The 13,829-nt window shown below is 40.7% G+C and overlaps 1 protein-coding gene across 1 annotated transcript in view; it reads right to left on the bottom strand.

The window, feature by feature from the left end:
- The window catches only part of LOC117418263 (xylosyltransferase 1-like), a 56,000-nt gene that overhangs the window by 15,320 nt on the left and 26,851 nt on the right, over window positions 1-13,829 (bottom strand). Inside the window, exons 2-4 of the mRNA XM_034031124.3 lie at window positions 6,106-6,688; window positions 3,058-3,230; window positions 2,457-2,659 (exon numbers count right to left, since the gene is read on the bottom strand). Of these exons, the coding sequence (XP_033887015.1) occupies window positions 2,457-2,659; window positions 3,058-3,230; window positions 6,106-6,688 (959 nt within the window). The remainder of the gene's footprint in view (window positions 1-2,456; window positions 2,660-3,057; window positions 3,231-6,105; window positions 6,689-13,829) is intronic.

Here is a 13,829-nt window from a genome sequence, read left to right on the forward strand (position 1 = left end):
TCTCGAGCTCCTGCAATACATTTCAGACAGTAGTTTTTGTTTTACTGTTGAGCACGTGTCAAGTTTAAATCCCTATCAAGAAAACTGCAGTCACAACATTATCCCACCAGTGACACTGTGTGCTATGAACAAAATAAAACCTCTTAGAGAGAAACATAACAAATAGGAGATCCAATATAATCATGTGGATGTATCCGATTTGAAAATATTTAAACAAAATACCAAACAGGGGCCCCTGTATAGCAAAGTATGAGCGTCCAGTAATGAGGTAGCAGGAGTCGCATCTCTTGGCAGAGGGGGCTTTAGAGGAAATCGACATGCCGTACTGCAGCCTCTGTGTCCACTGGCAGTCTGGCTTTTCAGTACCGTCTGTAAAAGCAGCTACTTTTAAAAAGGGGTGGAGGAATAGCAAGACTCAAAGCTGCCAAGAGTCTCCTCTTCATTGACAGAGCGAGTGTGTAACCAATCCACTGGCCAGTGGCTGCCTCCGACCCCCTGCTGTGCTGGGCCGGCCTGCACTGCTTTCAGAGCAATCCATGCAGAAGCGCAGATATTATCTGGGAATTAGAGGGGAAATAATGGATACTGCACGGAGACTGCAGGTGCCCCCCTCCCTCCGGCAGGGAGACAGGGGGAAACATCACAGCAGAATTAATAACCAAGTACACGCGAGGGGGACCACACAGACTCTCCGACGAAGGTCCGGTTCATGTGTCTCTCACTGGCTGAGAGGTACAGGCTGTGTGGTTGCTCACTCACTGAGACAAAGCTTACACACACACACACACACACACACACAAGCACGCAGTCCTACTGTAAATGACATATATTTGGATCGACTCATCTCATCCCACGCAAATGTACTATTCTAAACTCTATATAGTAATGGATCATCACAACCAGAAAAGTCTGCCGAATTACATCTGCATTAAAAAGTATTTATTACTGGAACAGTTATTTCAAATGTGTTTATATAATCAAGATATACATCTTATTTACAAGGGGGTCCTTTCCAATCATAATTTTCATGTCGTACTGGTGACTTCAGTCTATGCAGATACTATACACTTTACAATATGCCTCATTTTTACACTGGAGGGGGGACTCTTCCCCCCCCCCCCCATCCTGAAATGTACTTCTTTCTGTTTGGCCAGTCCTTCCTCATTCCTTTTCTCTCTCAGCAGTGTAAAATGTCTGCTGTCAGCCATTTCTCACAATATGCCACAAATGCACATTTTCTGGAATAAAGAGGACGATAGTTTGGTCTTAATGCTTTTAAGTTCCCTCCCTCTTTCTAAATACTTTCCACTCACTCATCAATTTCTGTCTGAGCTACTCTTAGGAGTGAGAACAGAAACTGTACTCTGCTTTGGCCCTGTGTCCCACACACGCACACCTACATATATATAGAGAGCTGATTGCAGATACAGTTTTTTTTTTTTTACAATTTAATCGTGGAGAAATTTTATTTTTGTATATAAAATGATAAAATAGAACCAACCAATAGAAGATAAGCATTTTCTCCACGGCAGTCCAATCAAAAGTGAGTGTAGGCGGGACAGAAATATGCTAGGCCGTAAACATTGTGAAAATAGCTGAATTCTGCTCGATATTGTTTATTATAGAGCGTTATTGAGAATTATATTGAGAACTTCAAAGAAATATTTCGATTTATTTTTTACAAAAAAAAAAAAAAATGTCATCAGACAACGGGGGCATCGTAATCGATTTGGCCACGGGTCAGTTTTCAAGAAGAACTTTCTCAGGAAGAAATGTAGAGTGTTAAAAGTGAGGTATACACCACAAATACTCCAACCAACACAGAAAGGGAAGGGATATACTCGCCACTTCCAAAATGTAAATTAGGAAAGGTATCCATGGCTTACCGGTACAGGAAAGGCGATACGGCGATATGTAGCACTGGCTACAGCAATCTAGGATGTCTAACAAAGTCAGCATAAAAACAGGAGTGCGAGTCGCTGTAACACTCAAAACTTTTGTACAAACCCGGATTGATGTTCAACTGTTTGAGCAAAAGCATAGGGATACATCACAATGAGCAAGTAAGAAAAAACGTGAGGTTCTTAAACGCTTGATTTATTCTGTTGTTTACGTTGGCAAGCAAGAACTGGCATTCAGAGGGCACCATGAAGGCACCAATTCCTCAAATAGAGGTAATTATGTGGAATTACTTTCTCTGATACTTTATTCGATAGCATGTTAAGCAATCACGTGTCAATAGCCACAGTATTCTCGGGTGCATGAAGCCAAGTACGTAGCTGTAATGGTAAACACAGCCCACATATATATATAAAGGTAATGGAACATTGAGCTCAACTGTTAGCCTGGCACATTATAATTCACTGACTTCAAATGCCCCACATGATGCCTACTCCCCAGTACAACCCCTTCCTCTTCTATGAAGTCCTAATTCCAGACCCCATGTCTCCCCTCACCTAATGGGATAGTCGGCCGCACTCAGGTTGATGAAGAAGTCCCAGTTCCAGTCGCTCATGTCCAGCAGGTCCTTCATGCTCTGCAGGTACATGGTCAGCAGGCTGGCTCCTCCCCAGATGGTGGACATGCGCCAGGGAGTGACCCGCACGTTGGGGTAGTGACTGGCCATCGCCACTACCTGTCTGTGGAGATAGTTTGAGCGCTGCAGGGGAGTGAGAAAGAGAGAGACGGGCTGATTAAGGCTGCACAGGCCCCCGCAGTTCATGGTACTGCTTATTCCAGCTACTAGACTCCCTTTGTTTAAACCGTGGGCTTAAAAGGCTAAGCAGACCTCATGGTGCCTCTATTAGTTTATCTGATGAGCTGCAGTGAGAAAGGAGGATCTCTGTGTTCTTCTCTGAATATCTTATGCCATGTACTTGTTAAACTAGATGACAAGACAGTATTACACCTGTGTGCAATACATCGACTCAATGTGATACATATTGAGTTCAAGTGCAATATATTGTATCACTGAGATTAGATTTAAAAAAAAAAAATGTATTCAGTTGAAGCAGTTCGGGAAGCCTAGCACCCCAGTGCTGGCGGCTGAGTCTGTACCTGGTCCACGTGGATATAATAGTAGTGGTCAGCGTGGTAGATGGCCTTGAACAACCTCTGCAACTGGCGGGAGGCCCGGCCATGCACCACCAGGACAAAAGCAATCCGCACCGGGTTTGGGGGCAGGGCCTCCACTGAGTCCTCGTCCCACTGCAGGTTCACATTTGCCTTACCTGGGGAACGAGAGAGTGAGGGGCTAAGACATGGGGTGTCAGATAGAGACAAGGTAGATGCATTGAGGTGAGACACAGAGGAGTATTGAGGGGCGAAAGTAGATAAGGGTAGTGGTTAGGAGTGGGAGTGAGACAGTGTGAAGATGAGAGGAGGAATAAAGTACAGCTAGGACTACTGTACATTACATTTCAAAACACAGTAGGGAGACTGGACATCAGAAAAGCAGAATAACTGAAAAATGATGAGCTGTGCATCATGTGTGTGCTCGTACAGTAATGACATCATTCAGCGTTTTCCCCATGAAAGACGAGCTGTACATTTGCTGCTTGTGCCAGATAATTAATGTAATCTGTTTTTTTATTTATTTTTTATTTATTTATTTATTTATTTTTAAGAATACCTTCTGAAAAGGCTGGTGGGATGTTATCTTTACTGTGCCCTAAGGGGGAAGCCAAACAAATTAGCCACACTGGGACTTCCTCGATGTGTTTAAATATAGAAGCCATAGCCCTATCTGTCTGCATCTTAAATCTGCAGGCAGACAGTTTTAGAATGAAGAAAATCTGCAGCAATTACTGTGATAATAGAGTGCTATTTCCCACCTAAATGTCGTTATTTATAGCCTAAAGTAAAGGGCAGTCTCTTACAATGACTTGCACACTCAAGAAAACCCTGTATTGGAAGCTGCCCCACTGTATTTGGTAAAGCTATCAATTTCATAACCCAGCCCAGCCCTGCACAGTCACAGTTACTGCTCCCAGGCCCCCCTTCTCATTAGAACCAGTTTGGTTCCTTGAAAGAGAGCTATTTCTGGAACATCATTGAACGCTTGGATAACCAGCATTCATTTCTTGATCAGATTCCACAAATGTCATCAGACCTCCAAATCCTGTATCAAAGGGAGGTTATTTCAAATGTCAATGACAATGCTAATGTTCCTAATATGAAGTTCATTAACATATATGCACATTACTTATGCATTATGAAAAGCGTTTAACAGCACTATTCCCATAACAGATGCTACAATAGTTTTGGACCATAATATTTATCCTATGACTATACTGATTGGTTTCCTTGTACAGTATGTTGCAGATATATTTGCTGTTCTAATATAGCTGTCTGCCATAACTTAACATGGAGGAACTGGAGTCTCCTACTCAAGTATTCTGTGCAACAGTCTTCAACACACCTTGGACGGTGCATGGTGGGGAAAAAAGAAATCCACGGGATCAATGCACAGCGGTAGAACAAGATGACACTGAAATCCGCAGGTTCAGAATAGGATGACACGACACCCCCAACAAAGCTGGTCTCGCAAGCATTTCTCCTGAAATAAGGTCACATTTACCCACAAAAAGGAAGCTCTGTGAAACACAGATCTCTTGCTGGCTGTCTCTGTATTCTCACTTTCTGAAAAGCCTTGGCTATAATTATAAGGAGACATCTTCAACAGCAAATATGTCCCAGAGAATGCAATTAAAACTGGTGAGGTTGACAGCTTTGTAAAGATTATCAATGGCGTGCATAAGATTAGTCGCTCGGGGGCCAGGCAGAATTGTTTGTGAGTGTATGTATGTGCATGTCAATGACATTTATATTTTATATTGGGTGAGCACAAACACACGCAGCCTTTATGAAAACACACACCAACACGCAGGAACACACACACGCAGCAGAGCCGCTATTCTGTTAAATCTGTCTGTATTTACAGATTACTTTCTTCTAATTAATAGTTTATGGTCCTTTTAAGTGTAATAGCCTAGATTAGCTCAGCTGCTTCTTCCTGCAGCTGACCTAGCATCTTCATTATTGAATATATCATTGTGAATTCTTTACAATTCCCTGCAGCTCAGAAAGAGGTCGTGGATTTGTTCAGGAACTTTGCCAATGGACCTTAGGACAGCTGTCAATCGAGTCCTTAGTCCTCTGGTAGAAATCTGGTTGTTCTCTCCGACCCTGAGCACTCATGACAAGCACATTGTGTCTGTCACTGAGGCTGCAGGAATTACCTTTCCCCGCAGCATCTCCAGGGTACGACCAGGCTTAGAGCAGAATCCAGTGTAGCACAGGATCATGTCTCTTTTCTCCTGAATTAATTACAGCAGTTTTTTGCCTGCAGGCATTCCTAAATCCTCTATTTCTAAATGACAGCATGTATACTTTAGCAGTGATACCATATCAAAGGGATAGCAGGGTTGATGGTTTGATCATTTGCTTTTTAATGTAAAGGAAAACTTTTACTTGCATGTAAGCCTAATTGCAGATGTAGAAAATGGATACGAGAATCGGATTTGTTAAACAAAGGATTCATTGATCCAGTGACTTCTGCTCAACTCTGTGTTCTTTTTCTCATCTTACTAAGGTTTGGACAGGAAGGGGTTGTCTGAGAGCTCTTTTCTATTAGGTAGCTGAGTAGTAGCACTATGCCAAGACAATCAGAACAACAACGCTATGCTGGGACTCCACAGCAGCACCAACACCAGTCTGCCTCCTGACTCATTGCTCTTTGCTAAGGGCACAACTGTGACTTGAAGTCAATGCGACTCCTCCACACACATTAAAAATGCATGAGCCTCAGCGTTAATCATTCAGCTCTGTGTTAGACACCTTGAAATGGCGTGAATTTGCTGATATATATTAGAGGGTTAGTACAGCCTGTTAGAGGTGTTACATTAATATATCTTTTTTTTCTGCCTAATTCAGCACAAATTTACAGGAAATGAATCGACACACTTGAAAACCTAAATGGAAGCACATTAACAAATTCAGAATGTTTATACTAATCATTAAAACGTTCTGTTCTCTGATCAACAGCACAGCACTGCTTTAATCCCGAAAAGAAGTGTCTGAAAACCTAAAGCCGCAAACACTCACCTTCTAAAGGACAGAAGCGGGTGACTTTCTCAGGCATGAGGAGCCTTTCTTTGTGCTGGCAGTAAACCTCTGCGATACGCTGGCGGCATTCCTTGGTCTTGGCTCGGGACAGGGCGGAGATGGCTTCCTTGCCGGTGATCTCACACTTGGGCGGCTGGTCGTATTTGATTTGGGGTGAGGCGATGGCTCCGGCCGTTCCCTTCTTGCCATGAAGCTGCTGGTGATGCGGGCGAGTGATGTGACTGGGGCTTGGCTGCAGCTTGGCTGTCCTGTGGCCCGTCTGGACCCCGGGGTTAGTCTTGCTATGGTTCCGAACCGGCGGGGTCACTGCCGCTCTGGCCTCCCTGTATTGGATCACCTCGTTGGAGTTCTTACCCAGGATCAGGGCGTTCTCTTTCCAGCGCTCCTTCGCCTGTGATTTCTCTTGAAGCGGCTCCTTGTGTTTGTTCAGCGCCTGCTTCTGCGGCTGGGAGCGCGCCCCAAAGTTGCTGTTATCAATGTTCTCAAAGTCCTTGGGTACCGAGTTTTCGTTGTTGCTGTCCACTCGCACTTTCTCCTTGGGCCGGTGAGAGTAATAGCCGTCCTGAAGAGAGAGAGAAAATAAATGAATTTAATACCGGATCACTGAATGAACAATCTCAAATTAGTGCGCTTGTTTCTGTAGATATCAGTGCTTATTAAAAAGGGACAACAGCACTGACAGCTGCCATTACAAGCTTACAGCTTCTCCCCTCACAGTGCTGCAAGAACTACCTTTGGAGAATGCTAATAAACGAGATCCTTGCATAACGGTTATTGTGAAGTTATCAGTAATCCTGTAGCTACAATGACAGACATCTGGTTTAATTCATAGTCCAAAACGAGCACTTAATTGGGTTTTACAGTCCATACTGGGTGTTCGCAGGCAGGTATTCTTTACAGTACTTTGTTAGTGCACTTTAAACAGTGCACCATAGATGCGTCAACAAGAGTGCCTAGAAATATGTTAAAACTTAAAAGGGACCCAGAAGGTCCCGCATATTGAAGAAGTTAATTACCAATAGAAGCAGTCAGGTCACACAGTTACACAGCAGTGAGATGAAAGAGGAGCTTAAAGATTTAACACACACTGAACAAGCTTCTTTCTAATAAAGTACTGTGCACAGAAGGGTGAACAATAGAAATGGGTTCTAATACAGACAACAAAGAATTACATGTAAGTGTGAGATTGAATATGATCGCAGGACACGTCCATACAATCCAGATTACGTATAGCAAACCCCACGGTCCAATAATGAACACTTTCAATGAGCTGAAGACGATCTGGTCTATGTCAGACACGGACTGGCAATGGTTGGGTTGCAGGTTTAAATATTGAAAATTTTTAACCATGATTAATAAGCGAAAAGGGGTTAGAGAGAAAGAAAAAAAAATCTTACAGAAAATGTTTTAATTTTCTAACTTTGAGCCCTAGCAGCTCTTTAATCTCCTGTCTGTTCTGTGCTCTGCAGAGAGAGAAAAGTGGCTTTTAAGAGGAAATTAGTACGCCTCTTGTTGGTGAGACTAGCCTCACTGGGAGGGGGGGGGGGGGGGGGTGTCCTCCAGTTTACCTTTTTATTTTCACATGCTCCTCCAAACCCCCCTCGTTCCCACCACCACAAGGTTGAAGCTGCGATACGGAGTCTCATTTTCAATAAGGTCCTTCAGGGCAAGCTATGATAAATTGCTCAGCTTTTGAAACATTTTTACAAAAAAAACACATTTAAAAAGGTTTAAAAAAAAGTATTGCATTGTACTGAAAATCCAATAGGTTAAAAAAAAATCTGGTTGAGTCATTGTTTGCTGTGTAATAAATATATAAAATCAAACAGAGGAAGGACTGGGAGGTAAGCAGCGCAGAATACAAATCAGGCAACCAAAGCCTAGAGATTCTGGTTTAAATCCTAGTTCAAACCCAGTCCCTTGTCAGACAGCAGGGTCTGTGCTGTGAGAAGAAAGACCCATTCACTACCTCCTGCCCCCTCAAGGGGGGGGGGCAGTTTACTTTGGCCCATTTCCCAGGATTCCATTTGCTGTCATCCTGTCTACCTCACTTGTTTAGTGTACTTGAAGCTGATTTGAAGATTATTTCAGGTCAACAGGACCACTAATCTAAGTGTTTTTTTTTTTTTTAAAACATTTAGCCTTAATATTATTTCCCCCCCCGAGAAGAAACGTATTGTAGTTCTCTCGAACAATCATCCAGATTCAAGAACTACATTCCCCAGCCAACCCTATAGTTTCTGAACAAGGATGGTGGTTTCACGAAAATTTCCTGACAAAAACCGTAAGCCGAGCTGCATTCGAAACGAGGATCACTATGTAGCTATAGTGCTGTTGTGCATAACAATGAGCGCCAATTAAAACACCCTCTCAGCTTCTCTGCATCTTTATATTGAGCACTAAGACAGTCAGGGTTCAAGTGCATTTACTAGCGTTATTATCTGTGATCGGCAATTCCAAAGGTACTGCAGCAATCCTAAAGGTTTTTAAAAAATAAATTATATACAGTAAAAAGCCTGGTGAGTTTCTTTCACTCACGGCACATTAAAAGCTGCTTGGCAGAGCCTGTAGAGAAGCGCAGCCAAAACAAACAGATGCACACAGGAGAACAGATGGGAAAGCTGTTTGGATCTCCCATATGCCTCTTCTCACTTGCTTTCTATGAGTATATATATATATATATATATATATATATATATATATATATATATATATATAAATATATATATTTTTTTTTTTAAATGCACACTAAAGGCAAGTTTACAAGTTTAGTTCCTTGTAGGCAGTTAACCATACTGTACAGTACCTCCTGCTGCTAATTGGACTTGGACTGCAGTACCTGTGAAGTATCAAGAGGTAAAGTATCCAGTCTAACACAACTACTGTACTTGTTTGTGAGTGCATGGATGTGTCAGTATAATTTTGTACTGACGTGTGTTTTCTCCATAAAAACTAAACTATATACAAATAAATGTCCTTACAGTGTGATGTTCCACTGTTTTGTTTTCCGTTTCTTTTTCTGGGAATGAGAATGTGTCTAGATGATACAGTAAAAGCAGCAGTAACTGGGGATTAGGTTGGGTTCGTGTTTCTGGTTACGATGCTCTGTGTGTTCATGGGTGTGTGTTTGTCAGCTCCCAGACATGCAGGCCCACCTTTCAGGAAGCCAAAAACTGAGGCATATAAATGAAATCCCAATGGACTCCATCAGTACAGCGCCAACAATACGCCTTTATGGGCAATGGAAATATGCAGTCACAAGTCAACTAAAAAAAAACAATATTGTTGTATGGTTTGCCTGTCCGCCCCAGAATGTGGCAATATATTCCCATGCAGTAACGGGCACCTGTTTAAAGCACCACTTCAGCTCCTATATTTTGACACCTTGTAAGAAGAAAATCTGACAAATTGACTTGTTTTCTTCCCGTAAGCTTTGCTGAATAAAATTGAGCATTGAAACACACACACTGTCATTGTGTTGGTTTTTCTGCCATGATGGCAGTGCTCAATGCCAAGGCAACGTTACCCCTGACTGACTCAATCACTACGATCTAGAACACGATAATCACATTGTCACCAGAAGTGGGTGCCGCTTGAGAATCAAAGAGTCAGTAAGGGGGCGCGACTATGACTAAAGGGGCAGTTCTGGAATTTTATTTATTTATTTATTTACTTTTTTTAAGGATTGAACATAAATTTATACCTAGATAACAGCTAATTAGTCCAAGTTTTTACCATTCAAAATGAGCCAAAGACGATCACTCTAGGACTTGTAGAACTGGATAAATGATGCTTGAAGTGGCGAGTGTCAGTGAAACTACAGTGAACAGAGCCAAAATGGCGGCTTCCATGTATGGTGTGCCAAGTATACAGAAAAGCACTAATATTTTAATATTTGACCAGGTATTTTTTTCCTGGATTTAATTTAAATTGCAAATGTGTTCTAGATTTAACCAAAAAAACAAAACAAAACATCTTAAACACATTCTTAAAAGTTTTGAAATGCGTACATTGTTTTTGGCATTGTATGTAGAGGAGGTGGGGAAGCGGAGACTGGCTCTCGGGTAAGGGCAGCTCTGTAGCATACAATGCCAAATTAAATGCTTCAATGGAAGGGGGCTCATTTGCATGTTAGCTTCTGATTTAGCTGACAAAATAAATATTAATCTTTTATGAAAACCCCAATTTATTTTTTCAGATTTAATTGCTGAACGATGATTTTCAGATTTATCTGTTATGAAATCAGTAAGTGTAACAAAATATTTAAGTTACATGTATTTTTTCACAGATTTATTTGTTAGTTGACTCGCCAAATGTAAAAAAAAAAAAAAAAAAAAAATTATTTAAATTCACAGATTTATTTGTTAAAAACCCAGATTTAACGTGTCAGGTAAATACGGACTCTCCAAAGATTTATAGATTTATAGATTTTAAATGTGTTATATGCATTTTAAACAATCTGGACTTTTTGTGGTTAAATCTTGGGAAAAAAAAGCAATTGTCATTAAATCTGGAAAAAAAAAACTGTTAAAATCGAAAGTTAGGATCTAACGTTTTAATGTGAGTGTCGGGGGGAGTGGGGGCACAGCTGTATGCTAAGAAAAGTTTGTGCACCACTGACCTGAGACAGACGAACCACAAGAGCTGCACAAACACAAGCAAAAATACTCAAATTAGACTCCCCACCACCACATTACTCCCCTCCCTCCCCACCTGCCTCCCAGCCTTTAACCTAACTATTGTGCACAAACATACACAAAATACATTTCCAGCTCTCCACAGGCTGCATTTGTTTACTGTGCTAATGTAGTTCTCTATAAACGGGCTGTACAGCAGCTACCCCTTTCCTATCAGTTTGTTCTCTGTGTCACAATTTGGTTACCAATACCAATACTGAATGTTCTACACCTCAATTTCTATTCTCAGCTCCTTTCTACTATCAAATATATCAAAAGACATATCAAACACAGTTTGAACTGAGGGCAAAGTTTAAAGGAGTATAATGCATGTCATAAATGTATCATTCCGCTAGGCTACACTGCCACCCAGTCCATGCATGAGCAGCTTCAACCATTAGACCACACTTTCCAGTCCCTATTCTTTAACATCTACTCCACACTGCATCCCTGCCCCTCAGCTCTATTCAGAAGGAAAGGAGGCAGTAGTGGGCATTAATATAATATGCAAGTCACACTCAGGCTTCAGTATGTGGAGTTTGTCTGAGAAAAACAAGGTGTTTCTGGCGGCGGTGAATGGACAGCCTCGTTAGGTATGCAAGACAGACTCTCTCGGCTTGGTTTCTCGCTGCTCCAGTGAAAGGGAGCTGTCTGTCAGCGAGCCCCTGCTCCCCTGCTCTCCCACAAACCTCTCCACTCCAGCTCAGCCCAGCTCAAGAATGACACTCCCAACCAGGGCAACACAAGAACTCTCTGGGAGGACAACTTTGAGATGAAGTCATCTGGACAGGGAGGGAAGTCAGATTTTCATTTTAGACTGTTGCTGTGGTCTTGATTACATATTTAGTTTTTTTTTTTTTCTCCAGCAATAAAATACAGCAATTAAAAATACTAAGATTACATGCATTTGTGTACCCCCCAAATCTCAGAAATGTCATATTTAGTTTTTCTCGTTCATAATAAGAAATTTTTGTTTAGAAACCTCACGAAGACACAGCAGCTATACAAGTGATACCTTCCACACAATGTACAACTAAGATCGAGAAAGCGCAGTACACACTTAGGTACTGACAACGTTAAGCCTGTTTTTATACAAGCTTGCGATAGGATTTAATTACTTTATGTAAACACTGTATAAAAAGTACAACAAAAAGATTCCCACAATGCTATAGTTAATCTTACAATACATTTACAGCAAGTAAATCGGGATGCACATGCTTTGCAAAGTAAAACCAAAACAAATCTTTAAAAAAACAGTACTTACTGTACCAAACACTACCCTTTTTCCATAGTAAAAGCTTAGCAATGTGTAATAAAGCACAGTGAAAGCATGGTAAAGCACAGGGAGGTATGGTAAAGCACATTAAAAAAACATGGTAAACTATAGTAAATATGGTGCAAAAATACATAAATAAGATTACTAGGAGAATACTGGATTTGAGACTTAAAATAATGAATACTATAAAGTTAAACCAACACAAATCATTACATAAAAACCTTTCTGGATGTGTAACACACTCACACACACATATACAATGTCATGTGTATATTCAGTACCTTGTGCAGGAAACAGACTTCCTGGACCTTTATGTTACAAATATGCTGTACTGCACTGTAGCATATTTTGAGGTACACTTAATAGTAATACAGAGATAAAATATTCAAACAAGCAGAACAGCGTTTCAGCTTATATTTCATCTGTATAAATGCTTATCATGGTATTTACCACACTTTATCCTGGTTTGCCATGTTTATTAATATGCTTTACCATACCTCGCTGTTCTTTACAATGCATATCTATGCTTTACCATGCTTTCATTGTGCATTATTATACTTTGCTATGCTTTTACTGTGAGAAACTTTCATAAGGGATAACATTTGCCGGAAACGGTTTGTCTATTTTACCTCAAGAATGTATGATTGGATGCTAATATTAATATAGCATGGGTTAACTAGAAATAACACACTTCCAGTAAACAGTCATGTGAAAATGGTTTCATTAGGGAAGTTGCAAGAACAAAAACAAAGTATTGTGTAATGTACCTTATTTAAATACCAAGTACTTATACAAAATGTGCTTGTTTATTTTTAATAACCAATATATCCAATCATTACAGTACAGTGGTTCAGAAGAGTCTTTCATGTGCCATTAAATATTCAGGTACTGTTCAATGTTTAATGTATACTACAGATAGAGAATGTTGAAGTTCATTTAAAATAAAATAATTTAAGGTTTGAGAAACATTTCTCAAGTGTTTGATACAGAACGGTATTTGTCAGTGCATTAAAAAACCCATTACAAAAAAGTTTGTCTTTGTAATGGTGGATCGGCATTGACATATTAAAATAGCAAGGGCCATATTTTCAAAGTGTTAAAACCAGTCTTTAACTTCCATTAAACGCCTGTTCATTTTACAAAACCAGAACCAAACACCTCTCTGGGGGCTTTTCATTTGGTCACATTAGCATGAATCAAGTATATGAATTCATTAAAGAATGGAGTAAACCCTTTGTAAATATGGCCCTAAATATCTCATTGAGCATACAGAAGATGTTCACAAAAGAGGCATTTAATACAAGTCTACACTTTTACTGTGTGTGGGTGGGTGTATCCGTCGGGGTATAGTAATTAGGTGTACAGAGAACACACTGTATGCTTTTCTACTCTGATTTTTCCAGGATTCATCTAAGAATCCATTCATATGCCTTGATCACAGGGGCGCCTTGTTGACAAGATACAGTGGAGGTTTCAATAACACAAACAGACAACATGACAATCACACATTAAAACAGCAGTTTAAGGGCGTAGAGACAAGTGAACTTGGGTTCATAAGAGTCCTTTTAACCCTTGGTAAGCTGGGTTTAATGATCTTGTCACAGGAGTGTTGGAGCTGACAGTTTATAATGAATCTTGCAGCAGGTTTCATTCCCACACATGTTTACTATATTGGTAACAGCCAGGAGAGAGAAGGAAGGGGGGTATGCAGGGATGGAAAGAAGACTCCCGTTGCATAACAGTGAGGCATA

This window comes from Acipenser ruthenus, chromosome 13, assembly GCF_902713425.1.
Source record: "Acipenser ruthenus chromosome 13, fAciRut3.2 maternal haplotype, whole genome shotgun sequence".
Classification (NCBI taxonomy): domain Eukaryota; kingdom Metazoa; phylum Chordata; class Actinopteri; order Acipenseriformes; family Acipenseridae; genus Acipenser; species Acipenser ruthenus.